General features: G+C 40.4%; 1 protein-coding gene across 1 annotated transcript in view; it reads right to left on the bottom strand.

The window, feature by feature from the left end:
* The window catches only part of PAPOLG (poly(A) polymerase gamma), a 32,661-nt gene extending 21,827 nt beyond the window's left edge, over positions 1–10,834 (bottom strand). The window contains exons 1-4 of the mRNA XM_036262725.1: positions 10,589–10,834; positions 6,791–6,952; positions 5,046–5,112; positions 135–216 (exon numbers count right to left, since the gene is read on the bottom strand). Of these exons, the coding sequence (XP_036118618.1) occupies positions 135–216; positions 5,046–5,112; positions 6,791–6,952; positions 10,589–10,818 (541 nt within the window). The 5' untranslated portion in view covers positions 10,819–10,834. The remainder of the gene's footprint in view (positions 1–134; positions 217–5,045; positions 5,113–6,790; positions 6,953–10,588) is intronic.
* Between the last annotated feature and the right edge of the window lie 5,281 nt (positions 10,835–16,115).

The following is a 16,115-nucleotide window of genomic DNA, read 5'->3' as shown; positions in this document are numbered from 1 at the left end:
ATAGAAAATGTTAGTAATAATTAGCTCTGAATAGTGAGATAATGGAAATTTTTTTCTTCTGTATTTCTAAACTATGAACAAATAAAAACTTGTTGTTGAAAGTTCTTAGCAGTAGAATATAGAAAAGCAGTTACCTTTGGTGTGTACTCCAAGCCTATAGGAGCCAAATGTGAAAATTTTACCACCAACAGTAGCCACAACAGAAGGTGGGAGATTCTAAAATAAAATTAAATAAAAGGTATTCAACTGTTCAAATTATTTAGCATAAAAATCACCTAAATGCTACATACTGTATTTGCCAATCTGCTAAGCTGAGATTTGTAAAAATACTTCAGAGCTCTTTTGGTTGCAGCTTGAATAAGGGTATCCCCAGAGGGAAGACAAAACAAATTCATGCCCGATACACATGCACACATCCCTAACTTAAGAAAATCACTTTTTTATCACTTGTCTGTACTTATCCCCCCTCCAATTGCTTATCTTGGGCTCCATCACTCTCAATAGTTAAAGGAACTTTACCAAACTAATTAATGCACTTTCAGATCTCTCTCTACATTATCATATTCTTTTTTTTTTGGTACATGCCCCTAGTGGGAACCGAACGCAGGACTCTCTGGTCTGCAGGCCAGTGCTCCAACCACTGAGCCAAACTGGCCAGGCTGCATTATCATATTCCTGACTAATCCCATCTGCCCTTTGGTTTTTGTGACAGATATGCTTAATTTCTTTATTCTAGCTCGTCAACATTTTTGCAAGAAAGGAGGTCATCCTGACATGATTTCCTTGTGAGTACTAATATAACAACTTTAATCCAGTACAATCTTTTTTATTGTACTAGAATTACAATGCTACTTTTCACCTCTCTCTAGAGCCAATTCCAACTGCTTATCAGATATTTTCACTTAGACATTCTGATCCACTTCAATATCCATGCCTGAAATGAGCAAAAAAATCTATGATAAACCAGGCATCCCTCCTGATTTCTCTATTTCTGTTTCTCATTTTCCTTACTGTCCATTCCTGGTCATTCTTCTTCTTGGCTTACAATTCTCAGTTCATATCCTTCATGTCATCTCCTTTCTATTTAACTACCATCTCCCTAATTCTAGGTTATTTAATAGTATCATTAAGCCATCCTCTTGCCCTTAGTCCTTATTTTCTCTTACTCCATTTTGTACAAAAATCACTGACTGATGTTCTTAAGTTACTCTCTTCTCAAAATGTCCCAATACACTCTTCCCTGACTAATGAGGTAAGAATTCTTGGATCCTACAGATTTTTGCAATATGCTCCTATGGTATTTCTTGCCTTGTCTCCTGATCTTCCCTTCTGAAGTTCCAACTGCCAACATATCACATAATCCAGTCTCCTTCCCACTGTATTTGCCATTTTCCCTGCCTTGAATACCTGCCCAGCCTTTCTGGGTATCTCAATACCATCTATTTTTCAAGGTTCACGTCAAGTTCCACCTCTTTCAAGAAGCCTTCCCTAATTATCTTCCCCTCCATAATGAGCTCCTTTCCCTCCCCTTCAGTGTTCCTCTACTATTATCTTTAACCTCTTTTATACTATATTTAGTGACCTTTCTTTTTCTGTAAGTCCCATCTCTTCAACTATATTTAAGTATTTATTTTTGTTAATCCTCATTGGAAGATATTTTTTCCCATTAATTTTTTGAGAAAGTGGAAGGAAGGGAGGGGGTGGGGGAGGAGGAGAGCGAAAAAGAGAGACATATGGATTGGTTGCCTCCAGCATGCGCCTTGACTGGGGCTGGGGATTGAACCTGCAACCCAAGTATGTGCCCTTGACTGGGAACTGAACCCACAACCCTTGAGTGCCCAGGCTGATGCTCCAATCACTGAGCCACACTGGCCAGGGCACTTCAACTATATTTAAATTCCCAGGTAAAAACAGTGTCTCTTACTTCTCTTTTTCTTTTTAAAATTCTTTTTCTTATTGATTAGAGAGAGAGAGGAAGGGAGACAGAGAGAAAAATAGAAACATCGATGAGAGAGAACATCACTGGCCACCTCCTGCATGCCCCCCACAGCCTAGGCAACAAATGGGGATTTGGCCCACAACCTAGGCATGTGCCCTGACCAGGAATCGAACTGGTGACCTCTTGGTACATGGGTCAACGTTCAACCACTGAGCCATACCAGCTGGGTCTCCTACTTTTCTTATTTCCCCACAATGCCCAGTGCAAGTTCCAAAGAATAATATCTGCTGATTAACTTGAATAAAAAATATCTATATAATAGAATATTTTTGTTGTTACTTCTGCTTAATATTAATGTTTCAAGAGTATCATAAGTAATCTTTTAGCTAGAATGGAATCACTAAATTTATTGATGACTAACGTGAATCAAAAGGATGGAGAAGCAAGGGTATTTTAGTTTACTAAAATACATCCTTGTCATACTTCCAACTTTGAAAAACAAGATTCGTGCATGATTTATGAGAAAGAAAGTAACACACCAAATCACTAGGTAAAATATTTTTGCCACAAACCTATTAACTAAAATGATTTTATTTGGAGTTCTAAACTGTTTAAATATCCAAATTGTGTGCAGAACATTCAAATAATCTTTGGGCTAACTCAAATCCTTCAGGTATTTTTCCAAACTAAAACACGAATAAAAGGGAATTATAAGCAACACAGAAAATGACCAATCATCTTATCCACTCAATGAAGATGTTAAAACCAATTTACATTTTTTTACTTGGCTTTAGAAAAAAGCCAAAATGAGGGCAAAGTTTCAAATTTTTAACAATGGTTTTATGCCTATATACTGAATGTAAACCAGCTACTGCTTTTTGCAGATTAAAGCACTAATTGATTAAAATGGAATAAAAAGCAATTTTATTAATTAAAAAACAACTGTTTACCTTGGAACAGAATTCAACTGGATTTTTCTTTTAAGTGAAAAGTAACCTAGCAGTAAGAAAATTAGGTGCATCCCTCAACAAATCAATCTAGCTCTTTTTGCTAATAACAATACATGACTTATCTTGAATGCATCCTTGAATGGGGATGGAAGCAAAGACCTCTGCACAGTCACAACAGTTGACATAGACCATATACAAAAAGTTATAAAGCGTGTTATTCTGATTTTTAAAATAATTCTAGCAAGTTGGGTATTTGGTTTGCATACCCATTGCAATTATGGGCTGATTAGAAAGGGACAATAGGTTTCCCTAACATTTATGTAATGCCTGAGCCCTGTCCTGGGGTTGTGCAGGTGAATGAAGTATTTTTCTTTAGGAGTTGATAACCTGGTAGCAGAGGAACAAACATGAATTTTTTTTATGACTCATGACTAGCATTTAACCTGCTCAGAATTCAACTTATTTGAAAACTTCAACTATTTTTTATTTTTTTTATTTTTTATCCTCACCCGAGGACATTTTTCCATTTTTTGTTCAGGTAGAGTGGGAGGGAGAGAGAGGAACAGAGAGAGAGAGAGAGAGAGAGAAACATTGATGTGAAAGGGACACATCGAGTGGCTGCCACCCGGACAACCAACCAGGGCCGGGGACAAACTGCAACCGAGGTACGCGCCCTTAGCGGGAACCGAACCCGGGTCTCTCAGGACCGCAGGCCGACGCTCTAACCGCTGAGCCAAACCGGCCAGGGTGAAAACTTCAACTATTGATAACCCTGCTGAGAGCTCAGAAAAGAGCCCAATACTCATTTGGCAGCAAAAGTAAACAGCATAAAGACCATTTATTTAAACTCAATGACTATTAACTTAGCGGAGTCCCTCATAACCTTAATCATAGTTTTGTTTAAAAGAACCCAATTTTAAATACGTATTATAGGTATAGGAAGAAAGAATAAAAGTTGTATAAAAAAGAAGTCTAACAGGTGTTTATGTAATTTCTAAACCCATGCAGATTAAAGAGTAGAAAGGGAGTTTGCAGAGACACATTGACTGCTGTGAGACATTAACTTTCAGCTGACTATAGTTAAGGGCAAGATGGGGAAACTACAAAAAACAAAGACCTTAAAATACAAGTTTCAGCCACTCAGTCAAGAGGCAAATAGTATCACCCAGTTGAACGTGCCCTACCTCATTTTAATACAGCCAGTAAAATAATATTCATAATGAAAAAAAAGAAAAAACAATATTCATAATGATAATTCTCAAATTAAAGTTCAATTACATTAAAAATTCTCTAAGAAAGCAAGAAAAATTAATCGAACTTAGAAGAAAAATAGTTAAGCTACCACAGGAGAAAAAGTTGTATAATTATAAATTAGGTTTTATAAACCTGTCTCAGGGGCCAAGTGGGTATGCAAAGAAGGAAGTACCCATAAGAAACACAGAAACTGATGAATGACAGCTGCTGCTTCAGAGAAGGCAGAGAGTGGTGAAAACTGTGAGGCATTCCTGGAGGGCAGGAGCCCAATTCCATTCAAGCCTCTTCCTGCCTTCCACAAAGGCAGGCCTAGTATTGCCAGATCTGGTATTTCACAAGACTGAAAAATTTTTTTTAAATCCTCACCCGAAGATATTTTCCCATTTATCTTCAGATAGAGTGGGAGGGAGGGAGCCAGTGAGAGAGCGAGAGAGAGCGCGTAAGAAAGAGAGAGAGAGAAACATCAATGTGAGAAAGACACATCAATTGGCTTCCTACAGCACGACCCTGACCAGGGCTGGGGACTGAACTGCAACTGAGGTTATGTGCCTTGACCAGAATTGAACCTGCGACTCTCTGGTCCACAGGTTGACACTCTAACCACTGACCCATACCAGCCAGGGCTGAAATCTGGCTTTTTAAATAAAGTATCTTGATATTGAAATTGTGGTCACTACTGTGAGTCATAGAAGACTTATGTGAAATTTTAGATAGACACTAGGTACCTCTGAGCTAAATCCTCATTTTTTTAAGACTCAACTGTCTAAACCAATTCATTACCAAGTATACAAAAAAGCCAGTTTTAATGTATTTCAGATTCTTCTCAACTCCTGCATCTTATTACCAGGACTAAAGAACAGGATGTAATGAAGCTATGAATTTACTGTAGCTTAAAGTCTTACCTTACTCTCACTAACATCGGAAATCCATTCTTTTACTAAATTGTTCAATTTACCAAGAACAACCAGCCTATAATAAAAAATAGCATGCTTTAGATTAAAAAGCAAACAAACAAACAATATCTTAAAAAGTAATTAAACATATAAGCAGTACCTTTGTGTTGGTGTTAGGGTAAAAGCATACTATACACACGTTAATGCTATCACATCTGTTGATACATGGCACATCTCTTTGGCATTCTTAGGTTCCTAAGAGTTCCAAAGAGATGATAAATGTGATAATATTTTTGTCTTTGAGCTATTTTCAAAATTCAAAAAGCTTAATAAAGTCAAAATTACCTTCAATAAGGCTACAAAGGCCAAATGAGTTGTTAATTCTTTCTTACCATACAATAAAATAAATTCAATGTAATAATAATAGAGATTACCATTCTCTCATTGAAAGTCATAGGTCTTTGAATAATTAAAATGGGTAAATTATTGGCTTTTTATGAAATAATATTCTTAATAAATGCAATTTATTAAAACAAATTTGCAACCAATGACATATCCAAATCCGCAAAAAAAGAGAAAAGAAAAACAGAGTTTAGGCATCTCACAGATAACATGAAAAATTGAATTTCTGGATCTGTCTAAACATGCTTCTCCCTCAGCCTTCCCCAAGTAATGAAATTCCATCCTTGAGGTGCTGAGGCCAAAAACCCTGGCATCATCCTTAATCCCTTTTCCTTTCTCTCTCACACATTCCATAGTCATCAGACAACCCTACCTTTAAAACATATGCAAAAATTCTACTACTTTTTTTTCTTCCCTTTACTGATTTTTAGAGAGGGATAGAAACATCGATGAGAAAGAACATCAATTGGCCACCTCTTCCATGCCCCCCAATGGGGATCAGGCCCACAACCTGGGCATGTGCCCTGACCGAAAATCAAACCAGCAACCTCTTGGTCCATGGGTCAATGCTCAACCACTGAGCCACAACAGCTGGGCTCTAACCACTTCTTATCATTGCCACTGCCAACCACCATCAATTCCTCCCTGGATTATTATATTAGCCTTCTAACTAGTTTCCCCAGTTTAGACTTGAGTTCTCTTCAGACTATTCTCAATATGGCAGCCAGAGTGACTGCATTAAAATACGAGTAAGTCATAATATCAATTTTCTGGTCAAAACCCTTATAGCTTCCCGTTTCACTCAAAGTAAAAGCCAAAACTTTTATAATGGTTTACAATGTCCTAAGTGACTTTCTACTCCAAACTCCTTTCCACCTCACTTTCTTTAAGTCCATATTACTCTGCTTACTCACTCTTTTTAGGCACTCAGGCTACCTTGCTATATATTCCTTAAACAAAGCAGGTACACTTCCACCTAAAGCCTTCTGTCTAGAATGCTGTCCCCTCAACTATCCACATAGTTCCCTCATCTTCAAATTTTCCTTGAAATGTCAATGAAGCCTTCATTGACAACCTCCATTCTCAACTTTATTTTTCTCAGCAACACTACTCTTTCCCAGCAACATTCATCACATGTAACACATATCTATTTTACTTATTTGGCTAATTGTTAGTCTTCGTCCCTAACTGCCAATTAAAATAGAAGATCCAGGAGGACCAAGATTTCTCTTCACGTTGTCTTTTTTAAACAAAATCCCTAGGCAGGGACATAGTAGGTACCTAATATATGTTTGTAAAATTAATTATTAAATACCATACAATAAAATATTTTGCATTTTTAAGTGACATACCTGTGGTTCAATTCTTCCTCATCTTCAAATACTCCAAATGGTTTCATAGCATCAATTAATTTCTGTGTGTAAATGTGATCAATTTCTTTAGGACATGCCAAGCTAATTGGAGAGGTGATTCCATAATGCTTTTGTTGACGCTGGCTGTCCAACACGGTGTTTCTGTTCAAGAAAAAGGAAACAGCAGAAAAAATTTAAAGCATCATATCATACTGATACATTGACTCTCTCAATTCACTCATTAATATAGCCACCTTACAAGTTTACTTATTTAGTACTAACAGTCGGAGCAGAAACTTTTTTTAAAGAAAAAAAGGGTATTTTGTATTTATATTGATGAAAGGCTATTCATACTGTCTCCAGCTTTCATGGTTAGGATGTCTTTTCAAGCCAAAAACAGCATGTGTTGGCATCAGGACAACTGTGCCAACACCACTCAGCTCAAATTCAAAAAGCCTGAATGGGAATTGGGCCAGGGCCACCTCCACTATACCCTACAGACGTAAGTCAAGTACCATCTAGATTCAATCTCTGAAAAGCAGTCAGCCACTTGAAAGAAAGCTCTAAAAACAATGTTTTTCCTTCCCTCAGGAAAGAAATGAAAACATTCTGTTAGAAGGTCCTTGTGAAATATTTTGACTTTTAAAAAGAAATCACAAATAGATTTGTCCTTGAGATACCTAAATTAACATCCTTCGCTTGAATCAGAGTGTACAGTCCTAACATTTTGTGACTCTAGTTAATTGTTCTTTCATTTAGACTGGTACCCAGACCATTTTCACACTGAGTACTTATCAAATTCTTTACATTAAATTGCAACCCTTAACAGAATATAAACTACCCTTGAAAAGGTCCTAGCTATCAGGAAATTATAGTCTTGAATATAGCACAACAGAATTTCTGAGATTTTTAGATTTACACAAATAATTTCAAAATAAGAGACCAACATGGGTTGCCAAAACTTTTAATTATGCTAAAAAATAAAAACAAAAACATACACAATAACCAACTGACCCTACCACCTGTGTTAGGCATCCTTTCATGAAGGGCCATTAACACCTACAGTAAGAATGTAATCTCAAAGAGCAAGTCTTTTAAGTGAATAAATACACAAAAATACAATAATGATTGTTGAACTGTTTTTGAATTTGAACTGGTCAAAACACTGACTTATCAAATGCACTTTGGCTAAAAATTTCATTAGGTATAAAGAGAGAATCAAATGGAAGATAAAAGTCTACATATCTTCTGAAATAAACAAAAGAGAAACACGTCAATACTAATCACTTTAACTTCTTTCTGGCATTTATTTTGCTGTAAAACAAATAAAAATTCAATTAGTTATTTCAAGTAGTAACTTCTTTTTTAAAGATTTAGCTCTTTCACCCTGGCTGGTTTGGCTCTGTGGTTAGAGCGTCGGCCCGTGGACCAGAGTCTCAGGTTCGGTTCCCACTAAGGGCGCGTACCTCGGTTGCAGTTTGTCCCTGGCCCCAGTCAGGGTTGTATGGGTAGCAACCACTCAATGTGTCTCTCTCACATCAATGTTTCTCTCTCTCTCTTCCTCCCTCCTTCCTGCTCTATCTGAAGATAAATGCAAAAATGTCCTCAGGTGAGAAAAAAAAAAAAAAAAAGATTTAGCTCTTTCACCTCTAAGAGAGCTACAGAGGCATTTTGGTATTGCATATATAAATGTGTATAGTAAATGGATGGGACAGAATGATTATATATAATCATTAAATTAATCTGAACAACCCTGGCCAGTTTGGCTCAGCAGTTATACAGTGTCGGCCTGCAACCAAAGAGTGGCAGGTTCAATTTCGATCAAGGGCATGCACCTCAGTTGGAAGAATATCCTCAGGTGAGGATTCAAAAAAACAAAACAACAACAACAAAAACCTCTATCCAAGTCATCTCAACAATAACCCTGAGGGGTAAATACTGAATAAGTGCCACCTTACAGGTAAGTATCCAAGATCTAAAAAGATAAGAAGAGTCAGAATCTGAACTCCAAAACTCAAGATCTCTCCACCACTCCATTCTCCCTTCCATAGTTCTGACATTAATTATGATCCGGGGTCCCACTTTCTTGTATGCATGCTGAAAAAGTTGGTTTTCTAAATTCCTATTAGCACTAAAATCCCAAATCTATGGTTCTGAACCTCCCTTCATTTAGGCAGGGGTAAAAAAAAAAAAAGGAAGCAACAGAATCCCACATTCCCTTCAACCCATAAATTTCACTTATAGATAACTATGCTGGAGAAATTCCAGTACAAGTGTACAAGAAGACATGTACAAGAATGTTCACTGCCACACTGTAATATTAAAAACTGGAAACATGGCCCTGGCCAGGTAGCTCAGTTGGTTAGAGCATGGTCATTGTCATTGGATACATAAAAGCTGAGGGTTCAATCTCTTGTCGGGGCACATACAAGAAGCAACCAAGGAATGCATAAACAAATGGAACAACAAATCGATGTCTCTCCCCCTCCTCTTCCTCTCTCTCTAAAAAATCAATAATAAAAAATAGTAACAACTAGAAGCAAGCTAAAATAGTCACTAACAGGAAAATAACTAAATTAGGGTATATCCCTATGGAATACAATAAAGTAGTTACTATGATTTAACTAGAGCTAAACACATTAACATAGACAAAGCTCAAAGGTACTATGCTGCACTAAAGAAGCAAGTTGCAGAATGACAAATGTGATACTTGTTACATAAAACTTAAAAACAATGTCAGTTATTATGGGTATATACATAGTATGTATTAATGGCATTAAAATCACGCAGCAATAACCATCAAATTCAGGACTGTGGGGAACTCTGGGGAGAGAGGCAAATGGGACTAGATTAAGAGGTAGGAGAACCTGCCCTGCCTGCGGGTGAGCATGACCCATGCACCAAGAGGTCACCGGTCGGATTACAGGAGGTTGTGGGCCAAATCCCTGGTTGGGGGGGAGGGGCGTGCAAGAGGCAGCCAATGATGTTCTCGCTCATCAATGTTTCTCTCTCCCTTCCTCTCTAAAAATCGATAAAGAAAAAAAGAATTTGTTTTTAAAGAGGTAGGAGAATCCCACAGATGTTTTTGGAATGATTTACTTTAAATAAAGATAAGTGTCTGCACGCAAGCACACACACATAATGTTATGCTTTGGGAGAGATGGATGGTCTACACAAATAATGCTTACGTTTTTCTCTGAATCTTCCCATTATTTCCTAAAAAACCGAAATGTAGGAATGTACATCTTCCGCCCAGCACGGAAACCGTTCGTGACTTACCAGAGAGTGAGCAGGAGGTACAGACCGGTAGGTATGCTCTGGGTGGACGGGGAGGACGGGGGAGGGCGGAGGGGCCTCGGCCTTTATTACAGAGAAACGAGCACTCCAGAAGACCAGAGACAGCGGGTCCGGAAGGGTGGAGGGGAAGCAGGGGGATGGCGTTTGCGCCAATGCAGACAGGAGGAGACCGGTTCAGACGGTGCTGGGAGCGGGAGAGTGACCAACAACCGCTCCGCACCGACACGCTCGCCTTTCTCCCGCCGCATCCCCGCCGAGGGGCGTCCTCGGGGGCGGGACGGCCAAGGGCAGATGGGGACTCCTGGAGTCCCCGAGTCTGGGCACTGTGCGGGGGGCGGCCAGGTGAGCCGCCGGGCGGAGGGGAGGTACCCTTGCCGACCAGAGCGTGAAAGGAGACCACCCCGGCGAGCTCCAGGCAGAGCACGGAAACGGAGTTCCGGGCTGACCGCCTCAGCCCACCACTCACCGCCTCACCCACAACCGCCGCCCCCCACCACTTACGCAGACGTTTCTTTCATCGCTTCCTGCGTCTCCCTCACAGGCGAGTGTCTCTCGCTCTGGAGTACCGCACTCGTTCTTTCCCTTTCCGCTACTCCACTCTCCTCCGGTCGCTTGTAGCTCGCTTGCTCGCTCTCTTCCTCACTCACTGTGGCCGAGGCATCCAACCGAGTAGTGAAAACACCACATAACCGGCTCTTTTTATGACAATACAGCGCGGACGACGCCAACATGGCGCCGCTTCCCAGCCTGCCCCTCGCCCGCGAGGTCCCGCCCCTGGAAGCCGGGGCCCGCCCTCGATCCCGCCCTCGATCCCGCCCCCTCCCGCTGGGGGTCGCGGGAGGCTCTGCTGGCCCCGCCCACAGGGGCGCGGGCTCTGGCTGCAAACCTCGGTCGGAGAAGAGTGTTTGGTCCGCTTCTTTGTCTGTGGGAGTGTTAATCCAGGCAAACTGCTCGGAAGGTGATTTGGAACATATTTTTCTTGTTTCTCTAATGAGAACCTATATCTTATAATCTTTAAAAGATCAGAACCTTGCCTAGCAAATACTGTTTTAACTTTCCTATTATTCCACATCTTTAGTTGTAGTGATACGTCATCAAGCCACATTAGGAGATTCTGTCGTGAGAGGATCACATCCAGGACCGTGTAACTGCAATTATCCCAGGGAAAAGCAAGCTTGTAAATTGGAGGTTAACTGTTCACCTCTCCCATTCGTGACATCTGGCAGTTAAGTGCGGCAGGTCGAAAGGAACGGCTAGCAGCTGGCATAGCATGGTAAATGGAAGGCAGAATCAAAGTCTTACACTTTCACATAGTGGAGAACATGTACCTTGTGCGTGTGAGGATGAAAACGGGAAAATAATGACGAATTTAAAAGTATTTAAGTGTAGAAATAATGTAAAATACTAAGTCATTACAAGGAAAAGAGTGTCCAGAAGCTGCTTTTTTCTCCGAACATGACTAGTCACAGTAAACAGAGATCACGTATAGAATTACTCACTTATTAAAAAATATTTATTGAGAGCCTAGTCTGTGCCAAGCATGTGATTTCATGGTGCATAAAACCAGGGGTATTCTTTAACCTTATGAAGTTCAGAGTTTAATGAGGAAACAATCAAATATAAGTGATATTCTTCTGTTGCAGACCTAAAGCACCTACTATGTGTCAGGCACAGGCTATACTTAACTGCTGCCTTCAAGAGTTCACAGTCTAGTGGAGGAGAAAAATCATATTCAGAGATCATCACACTACATTATGGTCTGTGATACAGATGGGGTCGGGATTTAGGGAGGCCTAAAGAGGACCATCTAAATTTTAGGAGGGGATGCTCAATAGTTACTTCCTAGAGGAGGAGAATGCAGCCTAAATTAGCAAGATTTGTGAGTAGGAATTGGGTGCAGGTGATAGGGAGAAGACAAACCCTATTTCAGGCAGCACAAGAGCAGTAGCTATCACAGGTTTCAGGGTGAGGAAGACCCAAATTTGAGTTCTGGTTTTGCTACGTACTAGTTATGTGACCTCAGGAAAACTAACCTTAAAAAGCCCTTTCCTTATCTATAAAATGAAGATAATAGAGTGTAAGAGAATTAAATGAGAAGAGTATGTATAATCACATGAATGTCAAAATTCAGACATGCAAGAAATATCACTTTATTTTCTAACACTTAATTTTTTACCCTGAGGCCTCATTCTTCTGAACAGGCAAATGGAGACAATCTTGGCCTTCTGTGTCAACTACCCCCCCCTCCCCCAATGTTTAAGGTGGTGCCAAGGTATTGTTTTAAGTTGTTTTTCTTCCCATTCTCTTCTCTTTGTGAATCTACCCAGGGTTGAATGCCAGTTCCCAACCTTCATTTCAATAAGAACTCTTTCTTTCAGGGAATAACATAGTTTCCTTTTGTGGGGGAGGCGTGTTGACATTGTACCTATATTTTTTCAAGCTAAAAATTTCCAATTACAAAAGTAACCCATGCTTGTAAAAAGAAAGAGTGGAAATCTGTCCCTCCTATTCCATGTTTTATTCTTTAGGGAACCAATATTAACAGTTGGGTATCTATTCTTCTGAAATGTTTTAAGTATACCCCAAACTGCATGTAAATATGTACCAGAGGGTTTGTTTTTATAATTTAAAAAGGAGGGGAATCATACTGTACATGTTGTTCTGCTCCTTGATTTTTTTTTTAAACCTAAAAACCATGAATGTTTTTCCATGGCAGTAAATGTTATGGACTAAACTGTGTCCCCCTAACTTTCACATGTTGAAGTCATAACTCCCAGCACCTCAAAATGTGGCTGTATTTGGAGATAGGATCTTTAAAGAAATAATTTAATTTAAATGAGGTCATTAGTATGTCTCCTATTCCAATAAGACTGGTGTCCTTATAGGAAGAGGCAATTTGAACACACATGGCTAGAGAAAACCATGTGAAGGCACAGGGAGAAGATGACCATCTATAAGCCAGGGAGAGAGGCCTCAGAAGAAACCAACCCTGCTGACACCTTGTCTCAGAATTCTAGCCTCCAGATTGTGAGAAAATACATTTCTGTTGTTTAAGCTACCTACCCAGGCTGTGGTACTGTCTTATGGCAGCCCAGCAAGCCAATATAGTAAATATGCACCTACTTTGTTCTTTTTAACAGTAACATGGTATTCTTTGTCATAAGTAATATATAATACATTGTATTTCACCAAAATGTATTTAACTACTTCCTTTGTTTCAGATTTGTTTATAAATAGTGCTATAATAAATACTCTTATCGATACATCTTCTATACTTATGTCACTAGTCATTGAATAGATTCTCTCTCTCTCTTTTTTTTTTCTGATATCTTGTTCAGATAGAGTGGGAGGGAGAGAGAGAGAGAGAAACATAGACGTGAAAGGGACACATCGAGTGGTTGCCACCCGCACGACCCAACCAGGGCCGGGGACAGTCGCAACCGAGGTACATGCCCTTAGTGGGAAGTGAACCCGGGTCTCTGGACTGCAGGCCAACGCTCTAACCACTGAGCCAAACTGACCAGGGCTCGAATAGATTCTTAATGATGGGATTACTATGTCAAAGAACGTGTGTGTGAGTATATATATATATATATATATATATATTTTTTTTTTTTCTTTATTGATATGAGAGAGAGGGAGGGAGAGGGAAAGAGAGAAACATCGATGAGAGAGAACTTTGATTGGCTGCCTCCTGCATGCCTCCCGCTGGGGTTCAGGCCCACAACCTGGGCATGTGCCCTGACCAGGAATCAAACCAATGACCTCTTGGTGCATAGGTCAACACTCGACCAGTGAGCCATACCAGCCAGGTGGTCCTGGTCCCTTTTTGATGATGTTCTTTGAAACTAAAACAAATCAAAAATCAAAAAACTCCTGACCCCTTTATACACACATTAAAAAAATCTTTTTTTCTTTATTGATTTTAAAGAGAAGAAAGGAGAGAGAGAGAGAGAGAGATAGAGAGAGAGAGAGAGAGAGAGATTGACCGCCTCCTGCATACCAGACTGAGCCCACAACCTGAGCATGTGCCCTGACTGGGAATTGAACCGGCGACCTCTTAGTGCATGGATTGATGCTCAACCAGTGAGCCACACCAGCTGGGATACACACACATTTTTTTTTTGTTGTTGTTCAGATAGAGTGGGAGGGAGAGAGAGAGAGAGAAACATCGACGTGAAAGGGACACATCAAGTGGCTGCCACCCACATGACCCAACCAGGGCTGGGGACAAACCGCAACCAAGATACATGCCCTTAGCGGGAACCAAACCTGGGCCTCTCTGGACCACAGGCCGATGCTCTAACCGCTGAGCCAAACCAGCCAGGGCTACACACAAATTTTAATGAATCAACATAATTGAAGGATGCACCTGGAAAAGCTAATGAATACTTTGTTAAACCCTCTCCTGAGACCTCCCCTAGGATTCCCATGCCAAAGATAAAAAGCCAAGACAAAGCATCCAGTGTCCTCACTAGAACACGCCCACATTTTGTATCTCTTCTTTTTCTCCTAAACTCTAAGAGACCCCACGAGACTTGCAACCAGAGGGGCAGGGGGCAGCGGCAGTTTGTCCCAGGCTTACCCCTGAACCTGTCTCCAGGGCTCTCTTTTCTCTTTCTCAGAGAACCAGAGCAACCCTGCCTAGGCCCTCTCCTGCTGCTTTTTCTACACTAAACCCTTCCTTTGTTTCACTGTCCCCAGCTTTAATAACATCCTCTCAACATCACTTGGACTCAAATTGTGAAATCTTTCCTACATCAAGTCAAGAATTCACACACTACTGGCTGGCCTGAGGCAGCCCAGACTCCACTCAGTAACACTTGGATGTCTAGCTTATGCCTATCTCTAAGAGTGTGGAAGAGGCAGGGAACCCAAGTGTTACAATTCCTAACAGCCCTCTGCAAGGAACTGGCCTCTACAATTCCATGTTAGGGTGTCAGAGGGCACATTCTAGTATCTCCTGCTTATTCCCATAAATTGTTGTCTCCTCTCAGAAGAAGGATTGCCTTCTATGTTTTGGCTTTATTTTGCTACCCAGTTCATTCAACATTGAATTGTAGCACATGTTGTCAGTGTTTCTAATGTGAAATTTCCATTGCTGATGCAGGTATTTCATTTGTACACTTTACTGCTTCTTTTAAAAATATGAAATTGGTGCAAAGAAGGGATAAGGCATGTGCCTATGCATTTTTCTGTATCTAGAATAATATGTAAAATCCTGGACATGGTCCAAGCACTTCAAGAGCCCATTGATTAGATGGGTTTGCCCCTGAGAGCAACTCCAATTCCAAATATCTGCATTTTTATGGTTTATGATTGTGGGTAAGGCCCCCTGCACCTCTGAGTATTTTCTTTCATTAAAAAACTTGCTAGCTTCATTGGAAGAGCCTTTGCTCTATGCTCTGAGATGCGTCAAACCAAGCAAGGTAGCAATCAACAGCTTTCCTGGGAGGCATCTTAACTGCCTGAAGTTAGGGTAACTCAGCAGCCTCTCCCAACTATTTCTTCTCTGCACATTCGGAAGGGCAGAAAAAGTCTTTATGCCAATTTAAAAACTTTTTTCCAGAGCTCAGGGGATTAACATATAAACTCAGTAGACGGCAGGTAGGTTCCCTGCTTCCCTCCAAATTGAAGCCAAGATTAATTACGGTATTCACCTGTTCCTGAAACAGGCTGGGCAGGGATCCTAGCTGTGCGCTCCCCGAAGCAGCACTAATCCCACAGTCCTCTGAGGACTCACTGGCTTTGATCAACTCATTCCCTCTCAGCAGGCCAACACGGTAGCCGTGGGACACCAGTGCTTAGTTTACAATCATGTTAATTTTGCTTTGTGTTTGTCTTTAGCAGTTGGAGATTAATGAGTAAAAAGGGTGTTTAGATTTTCAGCCCGCCTTCCGCTAATCACTTGGCTGTACCATTGCTGGCAGTTTTATTACTTTGATTTCCTGAATCAATCAGGTATACAGTTTCCTCGTTCAATATCGGCTATGGTGCAGGAAAAGACAGTCCTACCAGGAATTGTTGC

The sequence above is a fragment of the Molossus molossus genome, unplaced genomic scaffold (genome assembly GCF_014108415.1).
Source record: "Molossus molossus isolate mMolMol1 unplaced genomic scaffold, mMolMol1.p scaffold_m16_p_15, whole genome shotgun sequence".
Lineage (NCBI taxonomy): Eukaryota > Metazoa > Chordata > Mammalia > Chiroptera > Molossidae > Molossus > Molossus molossus.
Note: the sequence above shows the minus strand (reverse complement) of the source record. Positions and strands in the feature narration are given on the sequence as shown.